We start from the raw sequence: 20000 nt of genomic DNA, 5'->3' as shown, positions 1-20000 counted from the left end.
CTGGGGTGAGTTTTTCCTTGCCCGTATGTGGGCTCTGTACCGAGGATGTCGTTGTGGCTTGTACAGCCCTTTGAGACACTTGTGATTTAGGGCTATATAAATAAACATTGATTGATTGATTGATTGATATGATCGACATACAAAACTTGAAGTTGTTCTCGAGATTTAAGCATTTAAAGTAAAATACAAATAAATAATTTATGACTTATTTTCCCGCGACCCCGAAAGGGACAAACGGTAGAAATTGGATGGATGGATGGATGTGTTCCTGGGATTAAAGGCCTCACCTTTTCTCCTCCAAACATATTGTGGCCAAACGGCTCCATTTTTGTTTCATCTGACATCACATGGACAGAGATAAGACCTTCTGGAGGAAAGTTCTGTGGTCAAGTCCATGTCAGAAAACCAACAAATTTAGCTGAACATGTAACCATGTCCCGCTCCCAGTCTGTGGAGCGCTCTCCCTGACCACCTGAGGGCACCACAGACTGTGGATGCTTTTAAAAAAGGCTTAAAAACCCTTCTTTTTTAAAAAAAAAAGGCTTTTTTTTTTAAAGATATATGCATACTAGTTTTAGCTATTAGGCTGTTCTAGTTTTTATTTATTTATTTTAATATATTTTTATTTTATTTAATACACTGTAGCACTTTGAGGTTATTTGCTCAATGTAAAGTTCTTTTTTTACAAATAAAATCTATTATTTAAAGTAAAAAATCATGTATGACTTATTTTTAACACTTTTGGATCCCTGAGATTTTAGTGGGGGGGTTTTCTGAAAACTGTCATGACTCAAAAAATAATAATCAATCAAAATCAGTGTTGTTTTAAATTATTGACCTCTTAAAGGCTCCCAATTACTTCACATCAAATATTCCACTTTGAAGTTTTTTTGTGGGGAAAATGTTGCATATTTACTGTGTTTGCCATTAAAAAAAGTGACAAAAACAGCATTAAACAAGAAAAAAAAAAATGGAAAAAAAATCATAAAAAACGTATACCGGTAATCGACATAAAAAATTTGAAGTTGACCAAAAGATTTAAGCATTTAAAGTAAAAAAAAATATTTAAAAAAAATCATGTATGACTTATTTTTAACACTTTTGGATCCCTGAGATTTTAGTGGGGGTTTTTTCTGAAAACTGTCATGACTGAAAAAATAATAATCAATCAAAATCAGTGTTGTTTTAAATTATTGACCTATTGAAGGCTCCAATTACGTCATATAAAATATTCCACTTTGAAGTTTTTTTGTGGGGAAAATGTTGCATATTTACTGTGTTTGCCATTAAAAAAAGTGCCAAAAACAGCATTAAACAAGAAAAAAAAAAAGGAAAAAAAATCATAAAAAAGCGTATACCGGTAATCGACATAAAAAATTTGAAGTTGACCAAAAGATTTAAGCATTTAAAGTAAAAAAAAATATTTTAAAAAATCATGTATGACTTATTTTTTTAACACTTTTGGATCCCTGAGATTTTAGTGGGGGGTTTTTTCTGAAAACTGTCATGACTCAAAAAATAATAATCAATCAAAATCAGTGTTGTTTTAAATTATTGACCTATTGAAGGCTCCAATTACGTCATATCAAATATTCTACATAAAAAAAACAATTTTTGGCATATTATGTGTTTTGGCCATTAAGAAATGGGGTTTCTTGAACAAAAAGGGCATTAAATATTAAAAAACTGATTAAAAGCGTTGAATTTTTTAAAATAAATGACATATTTTTACCTTTTTATGGGTCTTCAGGATCAAAACTTGAGAGGAGCCTTAACTGTTAAATAAATCTATATACCGTAATTTCCGGACTATAAGCCGCACCTGACTATAAGCCGCACCAGCTAAATTTAGGGGAAAATACAGATTGCTCCATATATAAGCCGCACCCGACTATAAGCCGCAGGGTTTTGATGTGTAATTACCGTAGTATATAGGGGTTCCTGCTACCACTGAGGGGATTGTCGGGACAGAGATGACTGTTTGGGAACGCAAAGCGTCCCATTTATTAACAATAAATCTTTCAATCATTCAATCAAACTTTCACATCTTTGACATGGCGAACAGCATTCGTGCAGAGTACAAATAATACAACGGTGCAAAGTAATACAAAGTGCTCGCCTGTACGTTATCAAAATAACCAGCCTACCGGTATATGAAAAGTCAGTCTTTAATCATTGTGTCATCGTCTTCCTCCTGCGTACTAAAACCACTGAAATCCTCTTCGTCGGTGTCGGAGAAGAACAGGCCGTAAATAAGCCGCACCCTTGTATAAGCCGCAGGGACCAGAACGAGGGGAAAAAGTAGCGGCTTATAGTCCGGAAATTACGGTACTGTATTGTAATGGTTTTAAAAATGAAATATATCAAAATGGCCCCCACATGCGTTCATTTTTCAAAGTGCGGCCTTTAGTGGCCAAAGTTTGGACACCCCTGGTCTATATTGAATGACATTTGGATTAAAAAAAAAGTAATTCCATTTGCTTTACTGGGCCACTGACCGAATGAGCAGCTTCTCCAGGGGCTTGTTGAGTACCACCACACACGTCTATGCACACTTTTGACCACGACTGTATCATTTTAGAAAATGAAGCTAAAATAAGTCATTAGAAAATGAAAGGATAAAAACAAGTAGTGCTCCTGCGTTGGTGTGAAGTGCATGTTTTACCTTCATCGGCAACTCGATGACCATGTTGACGATGCCGTCTCCACTGGCAGCGAAGTGAAAGCCCTCAGACAAGCGGATCCTTCAGTGGATCATCAACATCAATCAGTTTGGACCACGCAACAAACCCCCAAAACAACTCACTCTGAGAGCATGGACAGGATGTGGGCGACCGCTTGCATGGCCACAGCAGGACCCTGGCCGCTCTGCACCGCCCACACCCAGCGCCGGTGCAGGAAGTAGCGAGACAGCGAGGCCAGCGTGGACGAGGCGGTCCGGTTGGCCGCCACGTAGAGGGGTCCCGCGGTGCTGGAGGGCTGCACCGAGTTCTCCATGCTGAGAATGAAGGGGATCCTGAAGTCCAGCGGCAGCTTCTCGTACCTGCAGGACAAGAATATCTTTTTGTCTTTCACAAGCAATTCTTCTCAGGGGTGTCCAAAGTGTGGCCCGGGAGCCATTTGCAGGCCGTAGCTCATTCTTTAACGGCCCGTGGCACATTCTAAAAACACCATTACAAAAAAAAAAACAGAAAAGAGTGGAATAAAAGAGTTTACAGGTAAAATATAATGAGAAAAAGTTGCAATGTGGACTCTAATTACACCATTTGTTTTTCTTTAAAACCGTCACCGCTCACAAAATAATAATGAATCAAAACCAGTGTTGTTTTAACCTATTGAAGGCTCCAATCACATTTTTTTGTGGGAAAATGTTGCATATTTACTGTGTTTACCATTAAAAAAAGCGTTTCATAATAAAAAACAGCATTAAACAAACAAAAGAAAACATGAAAAAAAATCACAAAAAAGGTATAATCGACATATAAAACTTTAAGATTTAAGCGTGTACAAATAAATAATGTATGACTTATTTTCCCGCGACCCCGAAAGGGACAAGTGGTAGAAAATGGATGGATGCATGGATGACTTATTTTTAACACTTTTGGATCCCTGAGATTTTTAGTGTTTTTTTCTGAAAACTGTTATAGCTCACAAAATAATAATGAATCAAAATCAGTGTTGCTATAAATTATTGACCTATTGAAGGCTCCAATTACTTCACACCAAATATTCCACTTTTAAGTTTTTTTTGTGGGAAAATGTTGCATATTTACTGTGTTTGCCATTAAAAAAAGTGTTCTATAACAAAAAACAGCATTAAACAAACAAAAGAAAACATGAAAAAAATCATAAAAAAGGTATAATCGACATACAACACTTGAAGTTGATCTAGAGATTCAAGCATTTGATGTAAAAATTAAAAAAATAAAAATAAAATAATGTATGACTTATTTTTAACACTTTTGGATCCCTGAGATTTTTTGTGTTTTTTCCTGAAAACTTTCATGACTCACAAAATAAAAATGGATCAAAATGAATGTTGTTTTAAATTATTGACCTATTGAAGGCTCCAATTACTTCACATCAAATATTGCACTTTCCACAGCATTAAACAAACCATAGAAAACATGAAAAAAATCATAAAAAAGGTATAATCGACATACAAAACTTGAAGTTGGACTAGAGATTTACCGGTAAACATTTAAAGTAAAAAAAAATACAAATAAATAATATATGACTTATTTTCCCGTGACCCCGAAAGGGACAAGCGGTAGAAAATGGATGGATGCATGGATGACTTATTTTTAACACTTTTGGATCCCTGAGATTTTTAGTGTTTTTTTTCTGAAAACTGTTATGGCTCACAAAATAATGAATCAAAATCAGTGTTGCTATAAATTATTGACCTATCGAAGGCTCCAATTACTTCACATGAAATATTCCACTTTTAAGTGTTTTTTGTGGGAAAATGTTGCATATTTACTGTGTTTGCCATTAAAAAAAGTGTTCTATAACAAAAAAACAGCATTAAACAATCAAAAGAAAACATGAAAAAAATCATAAAAAGGTAGGACATACAACACTTGAAGTTGATCTAGAGATTTAAAGCATTAAATGTAAAAATTAAAAAAATAAAATAAAATAATGTATGACTTATTTTTAACACTTTTGGATCCCTGAGATTTTTTGTGTTTTTTTTCTGAAAACTTTCATGACTCACAAAATAAAAATGTATCAAAATGAATGTTGTTTTAAATTATTGACCTATTGAAGGCTCCAATTACTTCACACCAAATATTCCACTTTGAAGTTTTCTTTGTGGGAAAATGTTGCATATTTACTGTGTTTGCCATTAAAAAAAGTGTTCTATAACAAAAAACAGCATTAAACAAACAAAAGAAAACATGAAAAAAATCATAAAAAAGGTATAATCGACATACAAAACTTGAAGTTGATCTAGAGATTTAAGCATTTGATGTAAAAATTTAAAAAATAAAATAAAATAATGTATGACTTATTTTTAACACTTTTGGATCCCTGAGATTTTTTGTGGTTTTTTTCTGAAAACTTTCATGACACAAAATAAAAATGGATCAAAATGAATGTTGTTTTAAATTATTGACCTATTGAAGGCTCCAATTACTTCACACCAAATATTCCACTTTCCACAGCATTAAACAAACCATAGAAAACATGAAAAAAATCATAAAATAGGTATAATTGACATACAAAACTTGAAGTTGGTCTAGAGATTTAAGCATTTAAAGTAAAAAAAAAAAACTAATAAATAACGTATGACTTATTTTCCCGCGACCCCGAAAGGGACAAGCGGTAGAAAATGGATGGATGCATGGATGACTTATTTTTAACACTTTTGGATCCCTGAGATTTTTAGTGTTTTTTTCTGAAAACTGTCAGGGCTCACAAAATAATAATGAATCAAAATCAGTGTTGTTATAAATTATTGACCTATTAAAGGCTCCAATTACTTCACACCAAATATTCCACTTTTAAGTTTTTTTTGTGGGAAAATGTTGCATATTTACTGTGTTTGCCATTAAAAAAAAAAATCTATAACAAAAAACAGCATTAAACAAACAAAAGAAAACATGAAAAAAATCATAAAAAGGTATAATCGACATACAACACTTGAAGTTGATCTAGAGATTTAAGCATTTAATGTAAAAATTAAAAAAAATAAAATAAAAATAATGTATGACTTATTTTTAACACTTTTGGATCCCTGAGATTTTTTTGTGTTTTTTTCCTGAAAACTTTCATGAATCACAAAATAAAAATGGATCAAAATGAATGTTGTTTTAAATTATTGACCTATTGAAGGCTCCAATTACTTCACATCAAATATTCCACTTTCCACAGCATTAAACAAACAATAGAAAACATGAAAAAAATCATAAAAAAGGTATAATCGACATACAAAACTTGAAGTTGGTCTAGAGATTTAAGCATTTAAAGTAAAAAAAAAATACAAATAAATAATATATGACTTATTTTCCCGCGACCCCGAAAGGAACAAGCGGTAGAAAATGGATGGATGGATGGATGGATGACTTATATTTAACACTTTTCAATCCCTGAGATTTTTAGTGTTTTTTTTCTGAAAACTGTCAAAATCAGTGTTGTTATAAATTATTGACCTATTAAAGGCTCCGATTACTTCACATCAAATATTCCACTTTTAAGTGTTTTTTGTGGGAAAATGTTGCATATTTATTGTGTTTGCCATTAAAAAAAATGTTCTATAACAAAAAACAGCATTAAACAAACAAAAGAAAACATGAAAAAAACCAAAAAAAGGTATAATCGACATATAAAACTTGAGGTTGATCTAGAGATTTAAGCGTTTTAAGCGTTTAAAGTAAAAAAAAAAAACAAGTTAAATAATGTATGACTTATTTTGAACACTTTTGGATCCCTGAGATTTTTAGTGGTTTTTTTCTGAAAACTGTCACCGCTCACAAAATAATAATGAATCAAAATCAGTGTTGTTTTAAATTGTTGACCTATTGAAGGCTCCAATTACTTCACATCAAATATTCCACTTAGAAGTGTTTTTTGTGGGAAAATGTTGCATATTTACTGTGTTTGCCATTAAAAAAAATGTTCTATAACAAAAACAGCATTAAACAAACAAAAGAAAACATGAAAAAAATCATAAAAAAGGTATAATCGACAAACAAAACTTGAAGTTGATCTAGAGATTTAAGCGTTTAAAGTAAAAAAAAATTAAATTAAAATAATGTATGACCTATTTTTAACACTTTAAGATTCCTGAGATTTTTCGATTTTTTTCCTACAAACTACCGGTACCTAAGCATTTAAAGTAAAAAAGAATACAAATAAATAATTTATGTCTTATTTTCCCGCGACCCCGAAAGGGACAAGCAGTAGAAATTGGATGGATGGATGGATGGATGACTTATTTTTAACACTTTTCGATCCCTGAGATTTTTAGTGGGGGTTTTTTCTGAAAATTGTCAAAATCAGTGTTATAAATGATTGACCTATTAAAGGCTCCAATTACTTCACATCAAATATTCCACTTTTAAGTGTTTTTTGTGGGAAAATGTTGCATATTTACTGTGTTTGCCATTAAAAAAAATGTTCTATAACAAAAACAGCATTAAACAAACAAAAGAAAACATGAAAAAAATCATAAAAAAGGTATAATCGACAAACAAAACTTGAAGTTGATCTAGAGATTTAAGCGTTTAAAGCAAAAAAAAATTAAATTAAAATAATGTATGACCTATTTTGAACACTTTTAGATCCCTAAGATTTTTTGTGTTTTTTTTCTGAAAACGGTCAGGGCTCAAAAAATAATAATGAATCAAAATCAGTGTTGTTTTAAATTGTTGACCTATTGAAGGCTCCAATTACTTCACATCAAATATTCCACTTTGAAGTGTTTTTTGTGGGAAAATGTTGCATATTTACTGTGTTTGCCATTAAAAAAAAGTGTTCTGTAACAAAAAAACAGCATTAAACAAACAAAAGAAAACATGAAAAAAATCATAAAAAGGTATAATCGACATACAAAACTTGAAGTTGATCTAGAGATTTAAGCATGTAATGTAAAAAAATAAAATAAATAATGTATGACTTATTTTTAACACTTTAGGATTCCTGAGATTTTTTTATTTTTTTCCTACAAACTGTCATGGCTCAGAAAATAATGAATCAAAATCAGTGTTGTTGTAAATGATTGACCTATTGAAGGCTCCAATTACTTCACATCAAATATTCCACTTTGAAGTGTTTTTTGTGGGAAAATGTTGCACATTTATTGTGTTTGTCATAAAAAAAAGTGTTTTATAAAACAAAACAGCATTAAACAAACAATAGAAAACATGAAAAAAAATCATAAAAAAGGTATGATCGACATACAAAACTTGAAGTTGGTCTAGAGATTTAAGCATTTAAAGTAAAAAAAATACAAATAAATAATTTATGACTTATTTTCCCGTGACCCCGAAAGGGACAAGCGGTAGAAATTGGATGGATGGATGGATGGATGACTTATTTTTAACACTTTTCGATCCCTGAGATTTTTAGTGGGGTTTTTTTCTGAAAATTGTCATGGCTCACAAAATAATAATGAATCAAAATCAGTGTTGCTATAAATGATTGACCTATTGAAGGCTCCAATTACTTCACACCAAATATTCCACTTTGAAGTGTTTTTTGTGGGAAAATATTGCATATTTACTGTGTTTGCCATTAAAAAAAGTGTTCTATAACAAAAAAAACATTAAACAAACAAAAGAAAACATGAAAAAATCATTAAGAAAAAGGTATAATTGACATACAAAACGAAGTTGATCTAGAGATTTAAGCATTTAATGTAAAAAATAATAATAATAATAATTAAATGTATGATTTATTTTTAACACTTTTGAGATTTTTCTTTTTTTTTTCCTGAAAACTGTCATGACTCAAAAAATAATTAATCAAAATCAGTAATGTTATAAATTTTTGACCTATTTAAGGCTCCAATTACTTCACATCAAATATTCCACTTTGACTGTTTTTTTTTGTGGGAAAATGTTGCATATTTACTGTTTGCCATTGAAAAAAGTGTTCTATACAACAGCATTAAACAAACATCAATCAATCAATCAATGTTTATTTATATAGCCCTAAATCACAAGTGTCTCAAAGGGCTGTACAAAACATGAAAAAAATCATCAAAAAGGTATAATTGACATACAAAACTTGAAGTTGATCTAGAGATTTAAGCATTTAAAGTAAAAAAATAAATAAATAAAAATGTATGACTTATTTTGAACACTTTTGGATCCCTGAGATTTTGTTTTTTTCCCCCTGAAAACAGTCATTGCTCAAAAAATAATGAAACAAAATCAGTGTGGTTATAAATTATTGACCTATCGAAGGCTCCAATATTCCACTTTGACTTTTTTTTTGTGGGAAAATGTTGCATATTTACTGTGTTTGCCATTGAAAAAAGTGTTCTATAACAAAAAAACAGCATTAAACAAACACGAAAAAAATCATAAAAAAGGTATAATCGAGATATAAAACTTGAAGTTGATCTAGAGATTTAAGCGTTTAAAGTAAAAAAAAAAAATGTTTAAATTTAAAAAAATAATGTATGACTTATTTTGAACACTTTTGGATCCCTGAGATTTTTTGTTTTTTTTCCTGAAAACTGTCATGACTCAAAAAATAATGAATCAAAATCAGTAATGTTATAAATTATTGACCTATTAAAGGCTCCGATTACTTCACATCAAATATTCCACTTTGACTGTTTTTCGTTGTGGGAAAATGTTGCATATTTACTGTTTTTGCCATTGAAAAAAGTGTTCTATAACAAAAAACAGCATTAAACAAACATGAAAAAAATCATAAAAAAGGTATAATCGACATACAAAACTTGAAGTTGATCTAGAGATTTAAGCATTTAAAGTAAAAAGTAAATAAAAATAAAATAATGTATTTTTAACAATTTGGGTCCCAGAGATTTTTAGTGTTGTTTTTTTTGGGGAAAACTGTCATGGCTCAGAAAAAAATAAGCAATCAAAATCAGTGTTGTTATAAATTATTGACCTATTAAAGGCTCCAATTACTTCACATCAAATATTGCACTTTGAAGTTTTTTTGTGGGGAAAATGTTGCATATTTACTGTATTTGCCATTAAAAAAAGTGACAAAAACAGCATTAAACAAACAAAACAAAAAAAACGGGAAAAAAATCATAAAAAAAGGTATAATCGACACAAAAAATTTGAAGTTGATCTAAAGATTTAAGCATTTAAAGTAAAAAAAATATTTTAAAAAATCATGTATGACTTTTTTTTAACACTTTTGAGATTTTAGTGGGGGGGTTTTCTGAAAACTCTTATGGCTCAAAAAATAATAATCAATCAAAATCAGTGTTGTTATAAATTATTGACCTATTGAAGGCTCCAATTACGTCATATCAAATATTCCCATAAAAAAAAACATTTTTGGGGGGGATGTTGCATATTATGTGTTTTTGCCATTAAGAAATGGGTTTTCTTGAACAAAAAGGGCATAAAATATTAAAAAACTGATTAAAAGTGTTGAATTTTTTAAAATAAATGACTTATTTTTACCTTTTTATGGATCTCTCGAATCAAAACTTGAGAGGAGCTTTAACTGTTAAATAAATATATATACTGTATTGTAATGGTTTTAAAAATGAAATATATCAAAATGGCCCCCACATGCTTTCATTTTTCAAAGTGCGGCCCTTAGTGGCCAAAGTTTGGACACCCCTGGTCTATATTGAATGACATTTGGATAAAAAAAAGTAATTCCATTTGCTTTACTGGGCCACTGACCGAATGAGCAGCTTCTCCAGGGGCTTGTTGACTACCACCACACACGGGCGGTCTGACAGCGCCTGCTTGGGAGCGGAGAGCGAGGGCGACTTGGACGGCGATGGGTGCCCCGCGGCCTTCCTCTTGGTCTTGGGCGTGGCCTCTTTGTTTTGAACGCGATGCGGGAAGCGCAGCTTGAGGATCTGCTCTCTGAGCTCGTCCACAATCTGGCAGGAGACACAATACGGCAGCTTGCAGTACAATCCCTTAAATACAAAAGCAGTGAAGTTGTCACCTTGTGTAAATGGTAAATAAAAAGAGAATACAATGATTTGCAAATCCTTTTCAACTTCTATTCAATTGAATAAACTGCAAAGACAATATATTAAGCGTTGGAACTGAGAAACATGGACATTTTATAATCGATTAAGAATAGTTACAAATAAGAAATGCAATTAATCTAAAAATCTTTTTTTTTTTTATTGTTGACACCCCAAATAATTTGTCTGTAAAATTGTTATAAGTACACCTCTGCATAAAATGGTATACTTATTAATAGTAAAGAAAATTAAATAAATATAGAGATCAACTTATAACAAGTAACAACTTTATTAACATTGTTTTTTTAGAGTTTTAAAGTGCATTAATTAATGATTTGTCTAAAAAATGGTTATAAGTACGCCTCTGCATAAAATGGTATACTTATTTATAGTAAAGAAAATAAATGTGGCGATCAACTTATAACAAAGAACAACTTTATTAACTTTGTTTTTTTTGTTTTAAGTGCATTAATTTGCCACCCCTAATGATTTGTCTAAAAAAAATGGTTATAAGTCCACCTCTGCATAAAATGGTATACTTATTAATAGTAAAGAAAAGAAAAGAAATAGAGATCAACTTATAACAAGGAACAACTTTATTAACATTGTTTTTTTTAGAGTTTTAAAGTCCATTAATTTGCCACCCCTAATGATTTGTCTAGAAAAATTGTTATAAGTACACCCGTGCATAAAATGGTATACTTATTAATAGTAAAGAAAATTAAATAAATATAGAGATCAACTTGTAACAAGGAACAACTTTATTAACATTGTTTTTTTAGAGTTTTAAAGTGCATTAATTAATGATTTGTCTAAAAAATGGTTATAAGTACGCCTCTGCATAAAATGGTATACTTATTTATAGTAAAGAAAATAAAATAAATGTGGAGATCAACTTATAACAAAGAACAACTTTATTAACATTGTTTTTTGTTTTTTTTAAGTTTTCAAGTGCATTAATTTGCCATCCCTAATGGTTTGTCTAAAAAATGGTTATAAGTATGCCTCTGCATAAAATGGTATATTTATTTATAGTAAAGAAAATAAATGTGGAGATGAACTTATAACAAAGAACAACTTTATTAACTTAGTTTTTTTTGTTTTAAGTGCATTAATTTGCCACCCCTAATGATTTGTCTAAAAAAATGGTTATAAGTCCACCTCTGCATAAAATGGTATACTTATTAATAGTAAAGAAAAGAAAAGAAATAGAGATCAACTTATAACAAGGAACAACTTTATTAACATTGTTTTTTTTAGAGTTGTAAAGTGCATTAATTTGCCACCCCTAATGATTTGTCTAGAAAAATTGTTATAAGTACACCTCTGCATAAAATGGTATACTTATTAATAGTAAAGAAAAGAAAAGAAATATAGAGATCACCTTATAACAAGGAACAACTTTATTAACATTGTTTTTTTAGAGTTTTAAAGTGCATTAATTAATGATTTGTCTAAAAAATGGTTATAAGTACGCCTCTGCATAAAATGGTATACTTATTTATAGTAAAGAAAAGAAAAGAAATGTGGAGATTGACTTATAACAAAGAACAACTTTATTAACATTGTTTTTTTGGGGGTTTTTTTGTTTTAAAGTGCATTAATTTGCCACCCCTAATGATTTGTCTAAAAAATGGTTATAAGTCCACCTCTGCATAAAATGGTATACTTATTAATAGTAAAGAAAAGAAAAGAAATAGAGATCAACTTATAACAAGGAACAACTTTATTAACATTGTTTTTTTTATAGTTTTAAAGTCCATTAATTTGCCACCCCTAATGATTTGTCTAGAAAAATGGTTATAAGTACACCTCTGCATAAAATGGTAGACTTATTAATAGTAAAGAAAATTAAATAAATATAGAGATCAACTTATAACAAGGAACAACTTTATTAACATTGTTTTTTTAGAGTTTTAAAGTGCATTAATTAATGATTTGTCTAAAAAATGGTTATAAGTACACCTCTGCATAAAATGGTATACTTATTTATAGTAAAGAAAATAAATGTGGAGATCAACTTATAACAAAGAACAACTTTATTAACATTGTTTTTTTGTTTTTTGTTTGTTTTAAAGTGCATTAATTTGCCACCCCTAATGATTTGTCTAAAAAATGGTTATAAGTCCACCTCTGCATAAAATGGTATACTTATTAATAGTAAAGAAAATAAATAGAGATCAACTTATAACAAGGAACAACTTTATTAACATTGTTTTTTTTATAGTTTTAAAGTCCATTAATTTGCCACCCCTAATGATTTGTCTAGAAAAATGGTTATAAGTACACCTCTGCATAAAATGGTAGACTTATTAATAGTAAAGAAAATTAAATAAATATAGAGATCAACTTATAACAAGGAACAACTTTATTAACATTGTTTTTTTAGAGTTTTAAAGTGCATTAATTAATGATTTGTCTAAAAAATGGTTATAAGTACACCTCTGCATAAAATGGTATACTTATTTATAGTAAAGAAAATAAATGTGGAGATCAACTTATAACAAAGAACAACTTTATTAACATTGTTTTTTGTTTGTTTTAAAGTGCATTAATTTGCCACCCCTAATGGTTTGTCTAAAAAATGGTTATAAGTCCACCTCTGCATAAAATGGTATACTTATTAATAGTAAAGAAAAGAAAAGAAATAGAGATCAACTTATAACAAGGAACAACTTTATTAACATTGTTTTTTTAGAGTTTTAAAGTCCATTAATTTGCCACCCCTAATGATTTGTCTAGAAAAATTGTTATAAGTACACCTCTGCATAAAATGGTAGACTTATTAATAGTAAAGAAAATTAAATAAATATAGAGATCAACTTATAACAAGGAACAACTTTATTAACATTGTTTTTTTAGAGTTTTAAAGTGCATTAATTAATGATTTGTCTAAAAAATGGTTATAAGTACGCCTCTGCATAAAATGGTATACTTATTAATAGTAAAGAAAATTAAATAAATATAGAGATCAACTTATAACAAGGAACAACTTTATTAACATTGTTTTTTTAGAGTTTTAAAGTGCATTAATTAATGATTTGTCTAAAAAATGGTTATAAGTACGCCTCTGCATAAAATGGTATACTTATTTATAGTAAAGAAAATAAAATAAATGTGGAAATCAACTTATAACAAATAACAACTTTATTAACATTGTTTTTTTGTTTTTTTTTGTTTTAAAGTGCATTAATTTGCCACCCCTAATGATTTGTCTAAAAAATGGTTATAAGTCCACCTCTGCATAAAATGGTATACTTATTAATAGTAAAGAAAAGAAAAGAAATAGAGATCAACTTATAACAAGGAACAACTTTATTAACATTGTTTTATTTAGAGTTTTAAAGTCCATTAATTTGCCACCCCTAATGATTTGTCTAGAAAAATTGTTATAAGTACACCTCTGCATAAAATGGTAGACTTATTAATAGTAAAGAAAATTAAATAAATATAGAGATCAACTTATAACAAGGAACAACTTTATTAACATTGTTTTTTTTAGAGTTTTAAAGTGCATTAATTAATGATTTGTCTAAAAAATGGTTATAAGTACGCCTCTGCATAAAATGGTATACTTATTTATAGTAAAGAAAATAAAATAAATGTGGAAATCAACTTATAACAAAGAACAACTTTATTAACATAGTTTTTTTGCTTTGTTTTTTGTTTTAAAGTGCATTAATTTGCCACCCCTAATGATTTGTCTAAAAAATGGTTATAAGTACGCCTCTGCATAAAATGGTATACTTATTTATAGTAAAGAAAATAAATGTGGAGATCAACTTATAACAAAGAACAACTTTATTAACAATGTTTTTTTTTGTTTTAAAGTGCATTAATTTGCCACCCCTAATGATTTGTCTAAAAAATGGTTATAAGTACGCCTCTGCATAAAATGGTATACTTATTTATAGTAAAGAAAATAAAATAAATGTGGAAATCAACTTATAACAAAGAACAACTTTATTAACATTGTTTTTTTGTTTTTTGTTTGTTTTAAAGTGCATTAATTTGCCACCCCTAATGATTTGTCTAAAAAATGGTTATAAGTCCACCTCTGCATAAAATGGTATACTTATTAATAGTAAAGAAAAGAAAAGAAATAGAGATCAACTTATAACAACGAACAACTTTATTAACATTGTTTTTTTTAGAGTTTTAAAGTCCATTAATTTGCCACCCCGAATGATTTGTCTAGAAAAATTGTTATAAGTACACCTCTGCATAAAATGGTATACTTATTAATTGTAAAGAAAATTAAATAAATATAGAAATCAACTTATAACAAGGAACAACTTTATTAACATTGTTTTTTTAGAGTTTTAACGTGTATTAATTAATGATTTGTCTAAAAAATGGTTATAAGTACGCCTCTGCATAAAATGGTATACTTATTTATAGTAAAGAAAATAAAATAAATGTGGAAATCAACTTATAACAAAGAACAACTTTATTAACATAGTTTTTTTGCTTTGTTTTTTGTTTTAAAGTGCATTAATTTGCCACCCCTAATGATTTGTCTAAAAAATGGTTATAAGTACGCCTCTGCATAAAATGGTATACTTATTTATAGTAAAGAAAATAAATGTGGAGATCAACTTATAACAAAGAACAACTTTATTAACAATGTTTTTTTTTGTTTTAAAGTGCATTAATTTGCCACCCCTAATGATTTGTCTAAAAAATGGTTATAAGTACGCCTCTGCATAAAATGGTATACTTATTTATAGTAAAGAAAATAAAATAAATGTGGAAATCAACTTATAACAAAGAACAACTTTATTAACATTGTTTTTTTGTTTTTTGTTTGTTTTAAAGTGCATTAATTTGCCACCCCTAATGATTTGTCTAAAAAATGGTTATAAGTCCACCTCTGCATAAAATGGTATACTTATTAATAGTAAAGAAAAGAAAAGAAATAGAGATCAACTTATAACAACGAACAACTTTATTAACATTGTTTTTTTAGAGTTTTAAAGTGCATTAATTTGCCACCCCTAATGATTTGTCTAAAAAATGGTTATAAGTCCACCTCTGCATAAAATGGTATACTTATTAATAGTAAAGAAAAGAAATACAGTTTAACTTATAACAAGGAACAACTTTATTAACATTGTTTTTTTAGAGTTTTAAAGTGCATTAATTAATGATTTGTCTAAAAAATGGTTATAAGTACGCCTCTGCATAAAATGGTATACTTATTTATAGTAAAGAAAATAAAATAAATGTGGAGATTAACTTACAACAAAGAACAACTTTATTAACATTGTTTTTTTGTTTTTTGTTTGTTTTAAAGTCCATTAATTTGCCACCCCTAATGATTTGTCTAGAAAAATTGTTATAAGTACACCTCTGCATAAAATGGTATACTTATTAATAGTAAAGAAAATTAAATAAATATAGCGATCAACTTATAACAAGGAACAACTTTATTAACATTGTTTTTTTAGAGCTTTAAAGTGCATTAATTAATGATTTGTCTAAAAAATGGTTATAAGTACGCCTCTGCATAAAATGGTATACTTATTTATAGTAAAGAAAATAAAATAAATGTGGAAATCAACTTATAACAAAGAACAACTTTATTAACATTGTTTTTTTTTTTTTTTGTTTTGTTTTAAAGTGCATTAATTTGCCACCCCTAATGATTTGTCTAAAAAATGGTTATAAGTCCACCTCTGCATAAAATGTTATACTTATTAATAGTAAAGAAAAGAAAAGAAATAGAGATCAACTTATAACAAGGAACCACTTTATTAACATTGTTTTTTTAGAGTTTTAAAGTCCATTAATTTGCCACCCCTAATGATTTGTCTAGAAAAATGGTTATAAGTACACCTCTGCATAAAATGGTATACTTATTAATAGTAAAGAAAATTAAATAAATATAGAGATCAACTTATAACAAGGAACAACTTTATTAACATTGTTTTTTCAGAGTTTTAAAGTGCATTAATTAATGATTTGTCTAAAAAATGGTTATAAGTACGCCTCTGCATAAAATGGTATACTTATTAATAGTAAAGAAAATTAAATAAATATAGAGATCAACTTATAACAAGGAACAACTTTATTAACATTGTTTTTTTAGAGTTTTAAAGTGCATTAATTAATGATTTGTCTAAAAAATGGTTATAAGTACGCCTCTGCATAAAATGGTATACTTATTTATAGTAAAGAAAATAAAATAAATGTGGAAATCAACTTATAACAAAGAACAACTTTATTAACATTGTTTTTTTGTTTGTTTTTTGTTTTAAAGTGCATTAATTTGCCACCCCTAATGATTTGTCTAAAAAATGGTTATAAGTCCACCTCTGCATAAAATGGTATACTTATTAATAGTAAAGAAAAGAAAAGAAATAGAGATCAACTTATAACAAGGAACAACTTTATTAACATTGTTTTTTTAGAGTTTTAAAGTCCATTAATTTGCCACCCCTAATGATTTGTCTAGAAAAATTGTTATAAGCACACCTGTGCATAAATTGGTAGACTTATTAATAGTAAAGAAAAGAAAATAAATATATAAATCAGCTAATAACAAAAAACATTTTTGTTAACATTGTTTTTTTTTAAAGTGCATTCATTTGCCTGAAATTAAAGGAAAATATTTTTCACACTACAAACATGTTTTCACCTTAGATAAATAGAATATAGTTAAATAAACTCAATAAATAATAATAAATCAAAACTGATCAGAAACATTAACACAAACACTTAACCTACCAAACAAAAGTGAATATAACAATTTGTATCGCACCGCACCGGGTATATAAATACATGTAAACAAGGAAGTAGATGTTTATATACTACATTACCCAGAAGGCTTAGCACTGTAGATAGAAACCGGGAGTAGGTCTTAGCTACGCGGGATGATGACAATTGTGGCCTTTAAGCAATAGAGTTAATATATTGTTAAACACGTTGTTGCCCGTTTCATCTACACTACACAATAAACAAACATACGTTATTATTAGACAGTAGAAGTGTGTGTTTGAGCGCCGCTAAGAAACATATCCAATTAGCGACAATGGCGCTAATTGGCCAAAATGAGTGGGACAGTTACAAGCTTTTTGTTGCGATAATTAATAATTACGGAGATTGGTTGAATTTGAGTGAATTGGCATGGATGCCCGGTCATGAAATCCGGGAGAGACTGATCAATAGATTTGATATGGTGGCGACCCCTGTACCTTGTTCCGAACATGTGCCGGTGTCCCGATAGGGAAGCCCAGTCTCAGCACCATGCAGGGCGTCTTGGAGATGAGCCGGACCAGATAGAAGGAGGTGGGGGGCTGCTCAGGTGAACTGTGGACACAAAACAAGGACTTTGAATGTGGCGGAGGGAAAACAACAACTTTTTATTCCTCTAATTAGACACTTGGAAAACATTGTACTTTTACAGACCACGTCATTAAGTTCTCTTGCACAATATGATAACATCAAATACAAGAGCGCTGACAAAGATACTGCCAGTGTATGTATACAGTAATATATATATATATATATATACACACATACATGCGTGTGTGTGTGTGTGTGTGTGTGTGTATATATATATATATATATATATATATATATATATATATATATATATATATATATATATATATATATATATATATATATATATATATATATATATATATGCAAAATACGATAAGGGTATCGCAACTGGCTCACCTTTACAGGTACTCGCCCCTGCACCATCTGTGAGCCTGTGGCCTCGCTCTCTTCATCTCTCCTTCCATCAAGGCACCGGCGGGACTCTGCATGGCAGGGACGTCCTCCTCCCTGAGCCAAAACTAAGCTTGACCGCATACCTCAACTGGACATGAGTTGGTTGGCATCAGCAGATTCTCAAATGGGCACCCCCCGTCATCAACGTTTCGTCGAATTAAGCCCATGACGCTTCGGAGGGGCTCGACGGCAGATCCAGCGTCCTGGATCTACCCCCGCTGAATGCCACCCAACTCTATGTCCCTAGTCCTTCAGTAGGTCGGCTCTGCCATCGCACCTTTCTTTGTAACCAAATCCAGCGCGATGCTTCCTCTGCCCTTTTAGTGATGTTGGCTACCAGCCGCTTCCTAGCCAGCCCCTCGATCCCTAGCAGTCCGAGTGCTCTCCAGAGCGACCGCCCCGCAAAGCCTCTACAGCCCACCTCCACCGGTAGGTTCCAGGCCTTCCATCCATTGTGCTGGCTCTCGAGGATGAGGGTTTGGTACTTCTTGAGCTTGCGTTCGTACGCCTCCTCCATCCTCTCTTCCCAAGGTACTGTCAGCTCGATAAGCACCACCTGTTTGGTTCCTCTAGACCACAGAACAATATCAGGTCTCAGGGTAGTGTGGGCTATCTCCTCTGGGAATTTGAGCTGCTTCTTCAGGTCGGCCCGCATCTCCCAGTCGTTTGCTGTGGCCAGAACTCCTTTGTTCCTCCCTCCTGCTGCTGCGCTTTCACCTGCCCTGACGAAGTGGATGAAGCGTGGCCCATTAGAGAGCTGCCTTGTCCTCTTCCTGGCCTGCTCAACACCTTCTGCCAGCTGAGCAAGGATCTGGTCATGACGCCACCGGAACTTGCCATCTGCTAAGCTTGAGTGACAAGAGGAGAGGACATGCTCCAGGTTAGCTATCTTCCCGCAGAGTGTGCAGCTGGGGCTCTCTACCATTCCCCAAGTATGGAGGTTTGATGGGGTGGGCAGGACATCATATGTAGAACACAGCAGGAACCTGATCCGGTGGCCTTCCATGCTCCAGATGTCCTGCCAGGTTAGAGATCTGTCTTTTACACTCTCCCATCTAGTCCAGCTGCCCTGTTTTTTCATGGCTACTGCCTTGACATACCGGCTTTCCTCCTCAGCCTTTCGGACCTCCCTCTGCACCAAGCCTCGCCGCTCCTTTGGGTCAGCTTTGTTCCATCTTGTTCTAGATGAGCAACCCAGACCAAGTCTTCCCTGGGCTACTGATCCCACAATGTCCGCGTGATGCAGTCGATCCTCCGCCTCCCTCAGTGCTATGCTGGCTAACCACTTTCTGCCTGACCTGACGACAATGCCTGCCTGCCGTACTCGCTTGTCTTTGCTGTCTCGTAGCATCATGGCCTGGCGTGTTTTTGTCACCTTGTACTCCTCCACCACTGATGTTATTGGCAGCTGTAGCTTGCTTCCTGTGCTGTACAGTCCAATGGAACAGAAGCTTCTTGGGACACCCAGCCATCTCCTCAAGTAAGTGTTCAACTTTTTCTCCAGACTCTCAACTGTGGATACAGGTACCTCATAAACCAGGAGTGGCCAGAGCAGACGGGGGAGAACCCCATGTTGGTAACCCCAGGCCTTATACTTGCCCGGGAGGCC

The 20000-nt window shown here is 31.4% G+C and overlaps 1 protein-coding gene across 3 annotated transcripts in view; it reads right to left on the bottom strand.

The window, feature by feature from the left end:
• LOC133644275 (KICSTOR complex protein SZT2-like) overlaps nt 1-20000 on the bottom strand; it is a 194016-nt gene that overhangs the window by 141413 nt on the left and 32603 nt on the right. For 2 of the 3 annotated variants that reach the window (XM_062038643.1, XM_062038642.1), the window contains exons 14-17: nt 17845-17959; nt 10350-10555; nt 2807-3043; nt 2666-2744 (exon numbers count right to left, since the gene is read on the bottom strand). In XM_062038643.1, coding sequence (XP_061894627.1) covers nt 2666-2744; nt 2807-3043; nt 10350-10555; nt 17845-17959 — 637 coding nt within the window. Of the gene's footprint in view, nt 1-2665; nt 2745-2806; nt 3044-10349; nt 10595-17844; nt 17960-20000 lie in introns of all 3 variants that reach the window. The other variant, XM_062038641.1, reaches the window with a different exon arrangement.

This window comes from Entelurus aequoreus, linkage group LG27 (genome assembly GCF_033978785.1).
Source record: "Entelurus aequoreus isolate RoL-2023_Sb linkage group LG27, RoL_Eaeq_v1.1, whole genome shotgun sequence".
Lineage (NCBI taxonomy): Eukaryota > Metazoa > Chordata > Actinopteri > Syngnathiformes > Syngnathidae > Entelurus > Entelurus aequoreus.
This window is presented reverse-complemented; position numbering and strand designations above follow the sequence as displayed.